This window comes from Ylistrum balloti, unplaced genomic scaffold (genome assembly GCF_031769215.1).
Source record: "Ylistrum balloti isolate Yb309-2 unplaced genomic scaffold, AGI_CSIRO_Ybal_v1 Utg370070, whole genome shotgun sequence".
NCBI lineage: Eukaryota > Metazoa > Mollusca > Bivalvia > Pectinida > Pectinidae > Ylistrum > Ylistrum balloti.
Window position 1 is genome coordinate 85,835 of NW_026782112.1, and position 17,221 is coordinate 103,055.

Sequence of the window (17,221 nt, forward strand, 5' to 3'; positions counted from 1 at the left end):
CATGACAATCTTAAATATTTGATATAGGTCAAAGGTCCGAGGTTAAAATGTAGGTCAGAGTGACCTTCTTTTGATATGCAACTTACTGGCTTGACAAGATGAACCCATATCCAAGTACATGTATAAAGTTCCAATGATTAGTAGGGTAGAAGATAGGACCAAGATTGGATAGCAGATTGAAGCATGGCTGGAAAAAAAAAAAAAATACAAAACAAAACTATAGTTCCCTCTGGTTTCCCATGAGGAACTAATGACAATGGAGCCATCACCCCTCAATACTTCCACATATCTAATATGGAAAAACATGATACAGATTTTTACATTAGCGATGCTACATATGAACATGAATTGTGAATAAAAACAAAAACAAAATCAGTTTTTAAATAACAGTATTTAATCGCTTTCAAATCTGAACATAATGCATCATATGTCCATTTCATGTTGCTGTAACCGACTCACTTAGTTATAACAATTCTGGATAATAACAAATCATCTTATTCCTCAGGAAATTAGCAGCCAGATTAAGTCAAATATATGTGGTGAAACATTGTAAGCAATACATATCACATTAAAAAAATACCGCTATATAATCAAGGGAGAAAACTCCAGAAGAAAGCTATTAATCTGGATGAAGGAATGTGCCTTAATGCATTATCAAAGGTCCATTCTATTTCATGTTAAAATGGATTTTTTGTCTTTGTATCATTATACACCCACTACATACAAGATAGGAACACTGTTGTTTCTCCTCACAGTAAGACCATTATTCAAGTTTCTCTTGCACGTTTTCCTCTCATGCGATACTCAAAAAATTTTACACAATAATTACAGGAAATCCTTAAGCATGACAGACTTTCAGTCTTTCACAGGTATGTTTCCCTCAAGTTTCACTCGAATGATCCTCTTGACACCAGAGGTTCCTTAGCATAGATTCCTTGACACCAGACTCCCATACAAGATTGTCATTAGAATTCTCCAGGTACTAAACTTTTACATAAGTTCCTCAGAAAGCTGGGATAAAATATCATCACTCAGGTCTATCAAGAAAGAAAAAACATTCAAATGTATCTCAATGTTAAAAGTGGAGGCATCTTTGGGTGAAACTACAGATGGGAGCAAGATGAAGACATCCTGTCTAAGATGATGGAGAGCAGAATTGATTCACATTCCTTAGACAGTATTTGATTGTTATTTAAAGTGGATCATTAACTGTACAAACAATACCGTTATTACAAAACAGAGTGTTCAGGTGTAAACAGTATTCCTGGAAATGAGACATACTTTGTGCAGATCCTTACTCATTGATTCTTGTTTCACCAAGAAAAACTACATATATTTTAATTAGAAGTGATGATATATTTGCAGTTATTTCTGAAAATTCACTCCTAGATTTAATACACCTAAAATAATCTAGAATCAAAGCACTCAACTTCAAAATTAATCAAGACTTAAAAGATTTTTACTTCGAGAACAAAAACATTTGGAAAGATAAACTTACCATCTTGCCATAGATTTTCGACTCCCACATTTGCTTTCATCTGGGATGTTATGATAGCACTGCAAACAGGTGGAACATTGTCAAACTTGTTTCCTAATGATAAACCCAGGGAATTATCAGGAGAGGTAAGCGACTTGAACTTGAACCGTTTTCTGTAAGGTGTATTTGTAGATGATAGTGTTGAAGTGGACAGATCTAAACCTGTTGTACTGACATTACCAGTAGTATATCGGTGATTGTATTGCTGATTGCTACTATCTGAATCAAAACTGGACACAACACTTGGACAACTGGTCACATGGCACTGACCTTTACCAGCAACATGTATATTTGTAGGTGATGCACACATAACATGTGAAGAAGTGATTGGCTTATTGGTAAATCTTGGTGTATTATGACTTAATAATGCAGAGGATGCAGTTTCTGGTTTTTGAAAACCTGACTGATTATCCTTGGATGGATTTTGAGATTTGCCAGTATTTAGCCCAGGTTTTAGTCTGTCAGAATTAGTTACACCTGGTGTGGCAGGATCTTTTGACATGCTTAGAAATCCAGGTGTGTTCTTGGTAGTCCTATCTACAGGACATCCTGGTGCAGTACTGATCGTCGACACCATCCCTCCTTGGGGAATCTTACTAACAGGTGCTTTACCTCCTTGGGTAGCTACCGGTGAAATGGTACCACTGTGAAAGGAGATAGTCCAATCCTTTGGCTTGTGGATCACAGGAACAAAAGCAGAATCATTCTTCACAGATCTTTGATCAGGTGTTGAAAATCTCGGAGTGGGTGTATTTGATGCAAACCTTGACTGTTGGTTCCTGATATTTGTTGTCCTCATGTTTAATCCTGACTGGGGAGTCCTAACATCTGGTGTCCCCATGTGGAACATCGACTGACAAATGTTGGTTGCAGATTTCTGTGGTGTAAAGTTAACCATCATTTCCCTCTCCATGTCCTTAAAGATTGTGGGTAGTGCTCTATCCTTATCAAGGAAGCGAAGCCTCGTAAGACTCTTGGACTTAATACAGTACACACACACTATATTGGCAGGCGTGATGTTCAGGTAGTGGTTCCGTGATGTGGGGCTGATGACACTCACCTGTGGGGGAAGAAAAAGAACTTGTTCATGATAAACCTAACAGTCTTCCCTTGTGACATTATAACCTTATTCAAGGTACCAATGTACATTACTTAGGCATTGCATACTGTAGTTACAAATGCATACAGCATAAAACTGACACGCCCCACACAGGTGAACATCCAAGGCGGTGATGTGACAGTGGTCGTTATCAATATGCATAGTGTCAAGCGATCAACCGGGTGAACACCTGTGACACGACTGACTGAGTGTAACAAAACTCTCCATGTGGTGACAAAAATTTCTGGACTATCCCGAGAATATTACTAAAACAAGGACTCTCCCCTTTCCAAAATGCATTTCCAGAGCAGGATTTAGAATTTCCAAACTGATGAGTACAAATAATGTTATGGAAATGTGTTCCTGGACATTTTCATCCAGATTACGAGTTTCCTGCACTATCGGCATTCAGATTATCGAGAGTCCACTGTATATCAATTCAGTTTGTATATCCATTAAAGCTAGCAGTTATTATTTCATCAAAACACACATTCCATGCACTATATATTAAATGCATCAGTATAAAAATACTTAGAAGTAAACACAGGGATTAGAGCCAATGTCAAGGTGCTAGGTGTAGATAAGGGTGTTTCTGATATCCCTTGCTTGGATACCACCTGGTATGCAGGGCGATTGAGGAGTATTTAAATACTTTTGGTTATCTAGTAAAAACAATAAAAAAAACTGAACAAAAACAATCTGACCCTCCCATCCCAACTCCTTAAGTATTTCAGCAGTAAAAGGTGAAATAACATTGCTATCTCATTTTCTTAAAGTTTCCCGCCAAATTTCAAATCAATGACACTAGTGGAATTACAAATAATTTAAATGTATTTCTCAAGAAGGTGTTCATCGGCACCACATTAGATTTCTGACGGAAATGAAAAATGATGTTATGTCGGGATCCTTTCAGGCAGGTTTCGGCCGAGTACAACTGATCAAATTTGAGAAGTTTAGAAAAAGATATTGTTCAGAAAAAACCATGACTGCACAATCATGTTACAAAATGGTCACTGTTGCTGCCATGTCGCAAATATCATCATACAGGTTTCACCTATTAAAAATTAAAACTGTTTAGTCAACTTCAATATGCCAGACAACAATATATGTTCTCTACATTGTATGACAGTGTAACCGTTCTGTGTATTTACCTGTCTCAGGACTAGCACACTGCCTGTTTGGAAGTCACATCCATGCTCCTTCATCAGGCTCTCATGAATGGTGCCCTGGATAGAACCTTCCAAACAAATACCATTACATAATTAAACAATAAAAACAATCAAATCCTTCATCAATCTCTCATAGACTTTGCTGTGGACAGCATAACAAGCTAATGGGGCCTGTATTACTCACCTACATATTTCACCTTTACTTCAAATCATTTTCAGTCACTATTACATTAATTGTTACTTTTTTTCTAAACGATGAAGAACCAAATGACATTTTAAGTATATACCTCCAGGTTCACACAAAAAGAATGATTTCATATTCTAACTTATACTTGTTTTGCTCACCTGGTTTATACAAACTAAGTAAAAGGATTCTAAAGATTTACAGCTTTTTTTCCCTTTGGTCCACATCCCTACCAAATTAAGACTAAATCCTCTCATTTCTACAAAATAGGATTTCTAAGAATTTGTAACATATCCATTTGATCCAGAGGGCCTTTACCAAAAATTTTTATAAAATTGATTTCCTTCACCAAAGAAAGCCTCAGACAACACTAGGAATGAATCCAGGCACTCCTAAAGAAGCAGAACAATATCAACGAACATAACATGATCCCTTTCCCCAATTGGCTCCCCCATCCACCCAGGAGGTGGAACACACACTGTTCATACAAAAAAAAGAGTCTCCCTCATCCAAGGATATTTTAAACTGAACTGATATAGAATCCTGACTTTCCTACATAGACAGAAGAATTTTAAATATTTGCTCTGTTTCCCTATTGGGCACTGCCTCTCCAGCGCGAAGGGTTCAAGATCCACAGTTTATACTAAACTGATAAACCTTCACTCAGATTTGGGCAAAATCCAATAATTCCTACATGAGGCATATGAATGACTAAAGAATTCGTAAAATTTCCCCTTCTGGGCCCAGTTCCTCCCATCCCACGAGGTAGACACCCACCATTTATATAAAATTGATTCCTCTTCACTTTAAGATGGCTCTGAACAAATTCAGACAGAATCTTGACATTCATAAGAAAGAAGAATTTTAAAGAATTTTCTTTATTTCCCTTTTTAGACCTCTTTGTGTACCTTTACCAAGGTACCTAACTGGCATGGTGTCGATATCTGTATTACCGGACTTGTCCTTGAGAGTGACACAGGCATCCTTCCCAGCAGGCCATTCAAGAGTTTCTATCACAGCCATAACAAACGGAACTTTCCCCCTCATCAGCTGCTTTTTCTTAGCCTAAAATCAAGAAACAAAATCATGTAATTGTTCTATCGATCTACATTTCAACATTAACAAGGGATCTCATTGGGATCTTGGCAATGACCGCTGTCATTTCTTCTTTAAATGTTGCCTTTTTTCTGAATGTTTTCTCTTCTTTTCACTATTTTGTTTTAATTCCATGAACTGGAAAAAAAATCTTCATAAGAAAATGCTATACTAATCAGTAATTGCCAAATCCAAAATGGTCGCCAGGGAGACCTACCTTTGAATTTTGCTCAATCCAACAAAAGTCAAACTGGTACAAATAGGGACCATGAGGAACCTACTTATTAAAAAATTTGTGTACAGACTGACAAACCACAAACCCTGGACAAAGGGTGATTCAGATAGCCCAGTAACTGATGATGGTGGCACCAAAGAATGCTTCAAACTTCAAAGAAAATGTTCAAAATTTCCCTCTAGTCCCAGGGTGTCAGGAGTAGCGTTTTACATTAAAACATCAGCTTAATTCCACTTTTGGTGCCATGCTAGGTTGAAACCTGTCCAGGCATATGAGAGAAGAAGAATTTTATAATTTGATTCTTCTATTTCCCTTTAGCTTGCTCTCCTAAGAAGTGTGAAGACATTGCCTTGTGAATTCTGTGAAGCAGACAACATATAATCGTGAATAACTGTGTCCTGTGTTATTTATTTAATTCTATGAAATTAAAAACTCCTTTAAAGATGTATTGTGAATAATCTTAGATAGGAATCCAAAATGGCTGTTGGTCAGCTATTTTCATTTTCTGATCTATCCCAAAATCCAAAGGCACAATTTTGGAAAAGGATAACCAACAACTAAATCTGAGATGGATTCATCCAGTTCTCCTCAAGAAAGTGAAAAACTTCTGTTGTCAAAATCTGAGATAGTTGTTGTCTGTCAGCCCTTTGGCTTTTCTAATAAGTCCAAAAATCAAAATGGCATAAAAAGGGACCAAGGAGAACCTACATATCAAATTAAAAGGAAGAGGCATGAAGTACTTTCTAAAAATTAGAAATAACATTGAGATCACAAAGAATCTACATATGAAATTTAAAAAATCCATGAGACTCTTTTAAAGAAAGAGTGATTTTCATTGTCAATATCCAAGATGGCCATGTGTCAGCCAATTTGTTTTGTTTTTATTAGTCCAAAAATCAAAAACAAAGTTGGGGACTAAAGTTGAACAGAAACCAACATATGAAATTTGAGCAAGTTCACAGAAGCAGTGCTACTGGGTTAGAACCCTAATGTTTCATGTGCTCTTGGCCTTTTAGTTCATGGGAAGTCATTTAAAAGTTTTAACAAATTTGACCAATACGACATTGAATATAAGTCAAGGTCATTTCTTTTCACAAACTTTGTCTGGCTTTATCATGGGAACATACCAGCAAAATATCATACCTTTAGACCTTTTGGTTAATGAGAAGAAGTTGTTTAAAGGTTTGAACAAATTTGACACCTGTGACCTTGAATATATGCCCAGGTTATTTCTTTTCCTAAACTTGGTCAGCCTTCATCCTAGGAACATACCAGCTACATATCAACATATTAAGACATTACGTTCATTGGTTATTAAGAAGAAGTTTTTGAAAGGAAAAGGTTGGCCTTTCAGGCCAGGTGAGATAAAAATTGTCTTTTTAAACTGGCTATGTTTGGCAGCCAAAAGATAAGTTAATATTATCTCATGATGATATTTTATGATCCAAAGTGAGCGACTACATTCATTCTACCGATTAGAAGGCACCATTTCAGTGTCTTAATTCAGGATATACCATGACATAATTGTCTACATGCCTTTTGTAGGCTGGAGGCAAGAGAAAACTGCTGCAGTGTGTCCTGTCCAATCTCCTTTATGTCACTCATTAGCGTCTGCCAAGGTCGGTCATTAAACAACTCCTCCCCAGACTGAGAAGACAGGATCAAGTCAGTTTTCTGAAAATATAGCAGTTCTTCAAATAAATGATTTCATGCTTTCTCTAGATGTTAATTTCTGTTGCTAAAGTACTTGCCATTAATCAAAAGGACCCTGAGGTATGTGGACTGTAAACCTATGCTTAAACAGAAGGTTCAATCAGAAATGGCATTAAAACTGTGAACTTTGTTATAATTAATATTGTTAAGTTTGACAGAATGGCCTGTACCTTGTGATTATTGTCATGGTCTATATTTAATCAAATTTTTGTTTGTTATATTAAGACAACAATAGAATGATGAATTTGACTTCTGAGTGATCATGCACTTTCCTGTTTCATTTTTCTATTTAGCCCTGAATTAAAATCAGTTTATCATACCTTTATATGCCCTTCTTTTACCCAATTTTAATGATGGAATATTTGTCACTTCATCTCTCAGTAATGAGGATCAATCAATAATTCTTTTACCGTTCAAGTATGACAAATTGAAATGGTTTATACACATTAACAAGAGATCCCAGTGGGATCTTGGCGCCCACCATTTCAGGATCTGTTTTCAGTTCTTGAAGATTTATTTATTTTTTGTTTTTGTTACAGGTTTTGCAAATGTTCAAGAACTGGCCTTCATTGAATGTACTCAATGATGGCACAAGATATTATTATTAAGCACCTATTAGCAAATATCATTTGAGAAAGATCCCAAAGTATTATTAGATAGCAGTCAGTTACAGGTGGATAATGGACATGGTCTTGAATCAATCTGATAGATTATCAAAGACAATATGCTTGTGTTGTATTACTGTCGACATCCAAGATGGCTGCCTGTGGGCCACCTTGATTTCAAATCAATCCAAAAAAAGTACAATGCACAACTAGGGAACAAAATGAAACCAATACCTATGAAATATCAGAAGTATCCATCCAGTACTTCCTCGGAAATAGCGGTAACAAGATTTTACTCCCAAAATCCAAGAGGGCTGCCTGTCAGCCATCTTGATTTCGGATCAGTCCAAAAAGGTAAAATGCACAACTAAGGACCAAGGGGAACCTGCATATGAAATTTGAGAAAGATCCATCTAGTACTTTCCCAGAAATAGCGGTAACAAACTTTTACTTTCAAAATAAAAGATGGCCACCTGTCGGCCATCTTGAATTCGAATCAGTCCAAAAAAGGTACAATGCACAACAAGGGACCAAAGGGAACCTGAATATGAAATTTGAGAAAGATCCATCCAGTACTTTCTCGGAAATAGCGGTAACAAACTTTTACTTTCAAAATAAAAGATGGCTGCCTGTCGGCCATCTTGAATTTGAATCAGTCTTAAAAAAGTACAATGCACAACTAGGGACCAAGGGGAACCTGCATATGAAATTTGAGAAAGATCCATCCAGTACTTTCCCAGAAATAGCGGTAACAAACTTTTACTTTCAAAATAAAAGATGGCCATCTGTCAGCCATCTTGAATTCGAATCAGTCCAAAAAAGGTACAATGCACAACTAGAGACCAAGGGGAACCTGCATATGAAATTTGAGAAAGATCCATCCAGTACTTTCCCAGAAATAGCGATAACAAGAATTGTTTACGGACGGTCGGACGTCGGACCACGGACGCAGGGCAATTTGAATACCCCACCATCTGATGATGGTGGGCTAATAAAATACAGTCAGATATGTAAAATTGCAAGAAAGTTACTATCAGTAAAAACGATCATAACCGATAATAGTGCAACATCACTTCGAACATTAAGACTTCTGAAAACATTTTGGAGATTCATTATTAGGGCTTTTTACCAACTGGTGAAAAGACATATTGTTCTGTTTCTTATCATTTTTATTCTACTCCCATGATTTCTGTATAATCACCTGTTTTTGAGTTATTATCATTTTCATATTTTGACCAATGACATCTTGGTGAATTTAAAGAATCTTTTTAAAGAATTTGCCCTTTTCCCCTATTGGGCACGAGCCTATCTGCAAACCAAAGGGGCCAAAAGACCCATCAATTACACAAAATTGATTCCCCTCCATCGAAGAATGCTTCAGACCAAATTTTCGAGAACCGCCACTTATTAAAAAAAAAATTGCTCTTCTTTCCCAAAAAATGCTCTTCACCAAATTTGGTCAAAATCCTCTTGGTTGTTCATAACTAGTGGCGATTTGTAGAAAAAGTCGATGGATTGACAGACGATGAAAGAACAATGAGTCCCTAGGGCTATGATGTTATACCTCCTTTACCTACCTCAATCACCTGTACTGGGCTGACTGTATCTTCTTTCCTTTTGGATATATCAGGACTGTTCAGGCGTTGACCCTGTATACAAAACATTGTAAACCTAATTCAATGGCTGCTGATTTATAAACTTTCTTTAATATGTATATGCACATATATACAAGAGATCCAATGAGCCTGCATTGCACATTCATCACTAGGGTATTCAATTGTTTACACAAAAAAAAACATTTATAAAGCATCTATATTAAATCTTAACTTTGAAACTTGCAAGCTTACACTGCCAGGTGGACATTTATCTACTACTGATTGTAAGCCATTTCTGTGTTTTAATGAATTTGACTCCTGGTATCTTGAATAAAAAGGTCCAGGTCATTACATTAAGTGGTATTTGTCAGCTTTATCCTATAACTACAAGTCAAATGTTATAATTCTGGGCCCTTCAGTAAAACAAATGTTTATGTGGTTCAAAGATTAAAACACAGCTGAATGATAAATGCTGTATCATGTCCTGTTTCTACTAGTGACCTTTCATCTACACAAATATCACAAAAATAATCCAAATCCATTTCACCAGTTATTTTTCCATTCTTCTTTCCCACTCTTATATATGGTACATCTGGTACAAGGTCTTTTTACAGCTTGTGGAATGAAATAGTGGGAGTTATATACCAAACAAGTGAATTAAACTGCATCATACAGACCTTCTAGGACTTGTCAATGATGCTAATTATCTTTCTGTAACTCTATAAACTTTATATATGTCAACATAAAACTTGGTACAAGGATGTATTATTACCACATTAACAATATCTCTTCTGATATTGCTAACTTCTCTGGATAGTTTAGGTAAGTGTCTAGAAACACTTCACAATAACCCATGCTATTTGCATGAAATGTACATGTGTGCCAAGCTGTCAATCTCACTAGGGTAACATTGTCATAACTTTTATACATGAGATGGAAATTCTGTGTGTTAATGTTTTCTTATCTTGCTAACAGCATATCTTTTAATGTCACTAACTTTATAATAATTTTAAGATATAGCTTGAAGACACTGTACATGTATGCTGCTGGTAAATGAGGAAAATTGAATTCACCATCTATAATTTGAACAATTTTACAAACTTCAACATAAAACTTGGTACTAAGATGTATTACGATCATATATATCATGTGGCTTACCAAATTGTATCAAGAATGTTTCCAAAAAAAAGTGATCAATGAAAAATTTACTTTAATGATTCATTTTCAACTTAATTGCTAAAAAGAATGGTTCCCACAATGTAAAATATTTCCAGAAATTCTTTAAGTTCCATCAAAATTCTGTGAATACAGGACTCAGGACTCTGTGTCGACTGATCACTGAGAGACTTAACCAAACTTACTGCCACTTATTGTCACTTGATGATGATTATAGACAGACCTCTAAGGATGGATGTTATCCCAAAGTCCTCTGCGTTCCACCAATTGGTCCTTATTCAGAGAGTGAACTTTGGACCAGAGCAATGTTAATTTAAGTTCATGATTGATGCAAATCTCAATCAGAATACTATCAGGATCATTTAGCCTGTCAGTTTTGAGAAGCCTTTAGCATAATACTTGTTTGTCTCACAGCGATCTTAGAGGCCCATGGACCTTAATAGTCATCTGAATATAAAGACCTATCTATATGAAAGAGGCTCAATGGGCCTGAATTGCTTAACTGTTCAACAACTTACATGAAAGAATTTCAATATCTGCAATGTCCTGTTCCTCAAGTATGCTTTTACGCAAATGCCATGACCCTGGACCTATTCCTCATTGGAAGAAGAAATTTAAAGTTCTAAACACAAACTTGATTGCCCCTCACCCCAGCATGCCACAGTTCAAATAGTACACTTAGCCTCTTTGATTATTGATGTTGTTGGAATGGAAAGTTTACACATGGTTTACAATAATGGACGAAACATAATGGCTATATACTAAAAATGGTGGCATTATTTATGATATACAACTAACCACAAATATGCAAACAGGTAGCATTAGCCAAGTGTAGTTGTACCCAATATACTAACCTGTTAGTTTAAAACATTACTTCAGTCAAAACTTGCTCCCTACTATAGTTTGATATCTATGAGTCAGTTAGATACCAATAAATATTTAATTGGAGTTAAGAAAAGAATATCTTACAAGTTGCGGAAGGAGACCTGCTGGTCCTGGAAACTTCCTTTTCCTCTTGCTGCTGTGAAAAGTATGACCACTTCTTAAATCATCATCACATCCCGACGTGTAGCCTTTTGGACTGGTGATGAGCGAATCTCTTGGCAGGGCTACCTCCTGAACGAAAGGGACCAGGACTTTGGATGGCTGTATAGGGATGTTCAAACATGAACCCTGCATACTGTTACTCAGCTTCCCTAAAGAAAGGTAACAACCCTCAGTATATCAGTAATAATTTTTCAGGTGAGTCTAAATTATCATATCACAAAAATTTAATGAGTCTAATAATGTCATCCAATTAGTCTGATAATGTCATCCAATTAGTCGGATAATGTCAACTATTTAGTCTGATAGTTTCATCTTTTACCCCATTTGGCCTCTGGGGGTCAGCCAGGATCAATATGGGCATACCATCAAGTCATCATCCTTTGCTCATAATTCTAACCAAGTTTTCAATGGAAATTAACCAAATTAAGAACAAAAATCAAAGATCTTTGGGCCATGAAATTCACAATTTTTGTCAAGCAACTTTAGATGCTGCTATCCATGAAGACCATTCTTCCATATCTGGGTGTTGAGAAGAAGATTTTCGAAATCTGAGTCAATTAGACCCCTTTTGGTCTCACCTCTTAGGCCCCTGTGAGTTGGGGACTGCATAATTCACAATTTTGGTTCATCTTTGGTTCATCGCCATAGGTCACCATGAGACTTTGTCCCAAGGTGTGACGTAAACATACACACATGGACAGACAACGTCAGGTCTATGTATTGAGTAATACTCATAATGTGCTACTATGTACACACAGTCTACACTCAATATTCCAGGAGTTCCACAGGGTGCAGAAGATGACAGCAATAATATCGCCAGTATCACGAGGATTCTGGTCCCTCTACTACTAATTAGTATTAATGAGCATTAATAAACTCACATCGAATGAATCCCATCAGCTACGACATCATAAGCTTAACAATGCTGTAGCAGCCACCAGAGGTGTGAACAGCTATGGCATACGAGATCAGATTGAGAGTGAATATTCTTTAGTTTAATGAGGAATAATTTTATGTTGAAGCATTATATAGATGTTATTCAGCCATAAGAAATTTTACAGCGTTTCCAGACAGTTTGGGCAAAATCCAATAATTCTGACAGCAATAACAGGATTTTTAGAATGTGCTCTTTTTCCCGTTTTTGGCCCTGTGGCTGCCCCTCCTGCCCCAGAGGTCCCAGGATCTACTGTTTGTATATAATTTATTCCCCCTTCACCCAAGAATACCTCAGACCAAATTTAAACAATATCCATTCCACAGGAAGCTCATCAGTCCTTCAGATCAGGTGAGCTAAAATTTTGGTAGCTCTTTATATCATCATGCCACAGAGTTTAACTCCAGAGGCTTTGAAAGTAAGTCAAGGTCAATCATTTGAAAATGCTTGATAGTGCTTCATTACAGTATGATAATGGTCAATTATTGTTACCTCTGGCCTTTGGTTATTGAGAAGTCATTTGAATGCAAGGTTTATGCATGGGAACTGTGCATGACAATAGCGAAGTACAAGGTCTATAGGTAAACCTCAAATACCCTTAATAACAAAAAAGTTAAATTCCAAACCTCGGATAAAGTTGTTGTTTGGAGAAACATTGGATGACCCTCTATCACATTTGTTTTCCGTTGAGGGTAAAGGTTTTCCAGAGATAAAATTCTGGTTTGGGAATTGCCTTCCTTGATTTCCCAGAGCCTGATCATGGTGAGTTACACATCTTCTTTTATTGAAATAGTTCTGGTCTAAGTTGCTTGGTTGACCTTTCTGTAACTCTGAGTCTGTGACTTTAACTGGAGTAGCATTTTCATTACTGATGTCATTCAATGGTACATCCTGTGAACAGAATTGGGTGTTATAAGCTCAGTATGTTTTAAACCAGAGATATTACAAATGGGGTTTGGCCCCCACCATTGCCTGATCTTTAGTGGGTCTTTATCGGTTTATCATTTTTTAATTCTTTTCTATTCTGTCCCCTGTATTTGTGGTTAATTTTATAATAAAGAAACAGTGATGATAATTACTGGGATTTCAAGAAGTAACAATAAACTTTCATAGTCAAAATCAAAAATGGAAAAAGGATTTCTAAGAACTAACATTTCCCCAATTGGGTCACAACCTTAACTTATATCAAATAAAACAATACGAAGTCCATTCTCTTGAACAAAAAATTGATGTCATGTCCTTTTCCTCCATTTCCATAATTCATCTTCTACGTCTGTCCACCCCAACTTGGAATTTTTCACAATAACTTCAAAATTTTTTTTTAGATAGAATAATAAACTCAGGACTTTTGACATACAGATCAACATGTCATTAAAGAACATTATGTTAGATCCATTCTCTCAAATTATTGTTGATAAAAGTCTATTTTTCTTCATTTCTGTCATTTGGATTATTCAACTCCATTCCAGTAAATGTCCTAACCACGTATGTACACATGTGTAGCCGCATGCAAACGCATGTTGGAGGCCAAACATGCAATACCCCAATGTCCAACCACAACAAAATCTTGTAGCATAAATGCATTCAAAGGCATATGTGTATTTGTTTTTTGTAATTCGTCAACATAGGCTGCTATCATAGCATTGTTATGGAAATGCAAATCTTAAGGGGGTATGAAACTAATACAGACATGTATAAATCGACAAGTATAAATATTTGTTAGAGATTGCTAGGCCCTGTTGCCTATGGCTGTGCATGCACAATGAATAGTCATATCAATATTTTACCTCCCAAAATTTTTCATCATCGTCTGGTATTTCGAACATTAGTGAGATAATGCAGTTTTCTGTTAACAATACGTAGGATCAAGCATTGCGAACAGAAGAGAACAATGTTGTCATAATTCTTCCGGATACGGAGATTCGTGTCGAGCGCCTTTTGTGAATATGCACAAAATTATGTGATGTCATTGGTTTGTGTGTAGTGGCATCTTCAGACTGTATTACACATAACACTTCGCTTGGGCGGAGCGATCTACCCAAAAACCCTCATAAACAGCAAAACTTATCCCCAAACACCCAAAAGTATTATACAATATACCCAAAAGCAACAACTGGACAACAAAAAAGTTTTTTATATGGTTAGAACACATAACCTTCTGAAAATTACAGCTCCCGATATTAATTTGGAAGGGAGATAACACCTATAAAATTACGTTAATTCATTTAATAATGTCAGAGACGTATATCATGGACACATATATGTCTCTGATAATGTCTTCAAAATTAACAAATAAAATCCTTTTGCACCTTTGTTAGTTTGATATAATATTCCACTTGTTTCAACATATGATACAATATTGATGCAAATGAAGGGAAATTGCAGAATCTATTGCATATAGGGCTAGGATTGCACACACACACACACACACACACACACACTTCTTCAGTCTGATGAATGTTTGATTCAGTAGTATCAGACAGAAATAATAATGTTACAAGGCCTTGCGTCGAGATGGTACTTCTGCATGAAAGCCAATTTTCTTAATATGATCAATTGTACTTATTTGGTAATTCAACAATGACAAAAACATATTTAGAATGTTATATTAAATTGGGAATGATTTTGATCAAGCTATATCATTAATAAATTTGCTTAAAATACTTTATTCCTAAAACCCTATCCAAGATATTGCATTGCCACGACTGAGGTTTCCCTCACCTCCAAATAAAGGTATCAGAACGAAACATTCACAATGGACTTGTCACTAACACATCTACTACAACCTGTAACAGCCAGCACCACAACTTACCATGTCATCAGAAGCGTTCGAAATATGCAGCTGTCTACTTCATTATCAACAAAAATATCAAAAAATTAATTTTAATGGCAAGTTTTAATTTTTTTCTTAAACTTGCCTACCTTTTTCTAATGAAATTTTCTTAAAAATCCATTTGAAATAAAATCATTAAGATGCTGTCTCATACAATCTATGTCACCGAAACTTTTGTTCTACCAGGGAAGCAATAGTTATAATCCCACAATCAACCACGTTTTTTTGTTGAAGCACGTTTGAAACAATACTGTTGGAAACTTTGTTATATTTACCTTATGAAAGTGACACCTGCATTTCTAAAGAAGTTGATAAATGACACAGCTTCTGCTTTGTATTTAAATCAAAATTTATAAGGACCTGTGTAGAAAAGGAAAACACATGCCATAAGTGATGTATCAAATTTTGAAACAGCCAAATAAAATAAAGATGTGATGTTTCATATGTTGGCCACACAACATTCAAGTCCGTCATGTTTTCTTTCTTTTTTGATAAAGCGGTCAAGAAAAGATCGAAATCATGCAATATGATAAATACTCAGCATGAGATTTAGTGTAAACTGTCGCTAGAACACTGACGTTCGTCGGTGAGAGGATACCCGGACAAGTAGAGGAGTCACAGAGACTCCAGAAAAAGTACAAGGGAAAGTAGGGCAAGATTTTGCTTTTAACAAATTTTGTCTTAAACATCATTGAAGGTGGACAATCAATTCTAAGGTTAAAATTTTTGATTCAACCCATATTGGGACCTGGTGAGGGGACCCAAAAGGAGAAGTTAGTGCCCAGTCTTAATTTTCCCTACGATTGTAAACAACCCAGGATTCAAATTACACATTTTGAGGTCAAAATATCAAGCATACAAATACCAGAAGCAGAGACATATATTACACATATGTTATATACGTCTCTGCCAGAAGCAAACAACAACAAACAGCAGCAAACAACAGCGAACAACATCAGCAATATCAAAAAATTGTAAAAATGATGTTTTTGCATGTACAATATCAACAATACACGCCAAAACACGCCATGTACGCCATGCAAGTCACATACCAACCAATTCGTCAGTCGAATTATTTATTTAACTATAGCAACAACATCAATGATGTTGTCAAAACCAACCCGTCAGTCGAGTTACGTACTTTGCTATAGTTAAAAACGTCAATGACGCCGTCAAAACCATTCCGTCTGTCAAAATACGCACTCCGCTACCAAACAGAAACGGCAAGCAAGCAAAAATAATGACATCACACACAGTAAGTCAACGGGAAGTGTTGGTAGGAGTTTACCAGGGCCGTAGCTTCCACAGAAAGAAAATGGCAGGGCTTACACATAAAAAAAATCCGTGCATAGAGTATGTCGGACAAAAATTACAAAACTAAGGTTGAAAATAAATAGGTTGACGTTTGTTGTTAATAAATGAATAATAAAAAAAAAAATGTCTCAGAAAACGATTCAAAACATCTTTGATATCCTGAAATTCAGACCCCTCGGCTGGGCTTACACATTTCTGCTGGGCTAGCTACGCCCCTGTTTACTAATTGGTTAAGGAAATAGAGTTGTTACGAGATTACTTCTTTATTCATCGAATAATTGTAAACTAACTTATATGTATAATTTCAGCAGTGATCATTGCACTCGGAATTCTCGTGGAACATAACTGCCTTCGCTGTACATGTGAACTATTTTTACAGATGTATAATGCACGGGACGGGGTAGAGGATCACACCTCTCATTAGTGTCAGTAGGCCTATACACTAATCAGAGACGTATATATATGTGATATATACGTCTCTGCACTAATGAATTAGAGGATCAACAGCGCCCTAGACATGGACCAGAACTTCCAAACCCAGACAACATCGCTTTTGCAGTTTAGTGTCTCACACTGGTCAAAAACAGTTCTCTATTTATATATGTTCTGGCGGAGAGTAGATAATTTACTGCGAGCAATCCAGTAATTTTTTAATAGACTGCATTACCTAACTTTGTTCCACGTT

The 17,221-nt window shown here is 36.2% G+C and overlaps 1 protein-coding gene across 1 annotated transcript; it reads right to left on the reverse strand.

Moving 5' to 3' along the window:
- Positions 1-435: 435 nt before the first annotated feature.
- LOC132549616 (uncharacterized) lies at positions 436-13,653 on the reverse strand. Its single transcript, XM_060213563.1, has 9 exons — positions 13,591-13,653; positions 13,016-13,280; positions 11,378-11,604; positions 9,215-9,286; positions 6,856-6,993; positions 4,943-5,054; positions 3,788-3,873; positions 1,499-2,597; positions 436-1,037 (listed from the first exon to the last, which is right to left on the reverse strand). The coding sequence occupies exons 1-9, from the start codon at positions 13,651-13,653 to the stop codon at positions 991-993; spliced, it is 2,109 nt and encodes a 702-aa protein (XP_060069546.1). The 3' UTR covers positions 436-990.
- Between the last annotated feature and the right edge of the window lie 3,568 nt (positions 13,654-17,221).

What these genes read in the sequence shown, in the direction of transcription:
- LOC132549616 (XM_060213563.1), bottom strand. Translation starts at nt 13,653, where the DNA reads ATGAATTATGGAAATGGAGGAAAAGGACATGACATCAATTTTTTGTTC. An exon ending in TGTTCAAGAGAATGGACTTC is followed by an intron (nt 13,281 to 13,590) that starts GTATTGTTTTAT and finishes TTCTGTTCACAG; the next exon opens with GATGTACCATTGAATGACAT. An exon ending in CAGGTCTCCTTCCGCAACTT is followed by an intron (nt 9,287 to 11,377) that starts GTAAGATATTCT and finishes TTTTGTATACAG; the next exon opens with GGTCAACGCCTGAACAGTCC.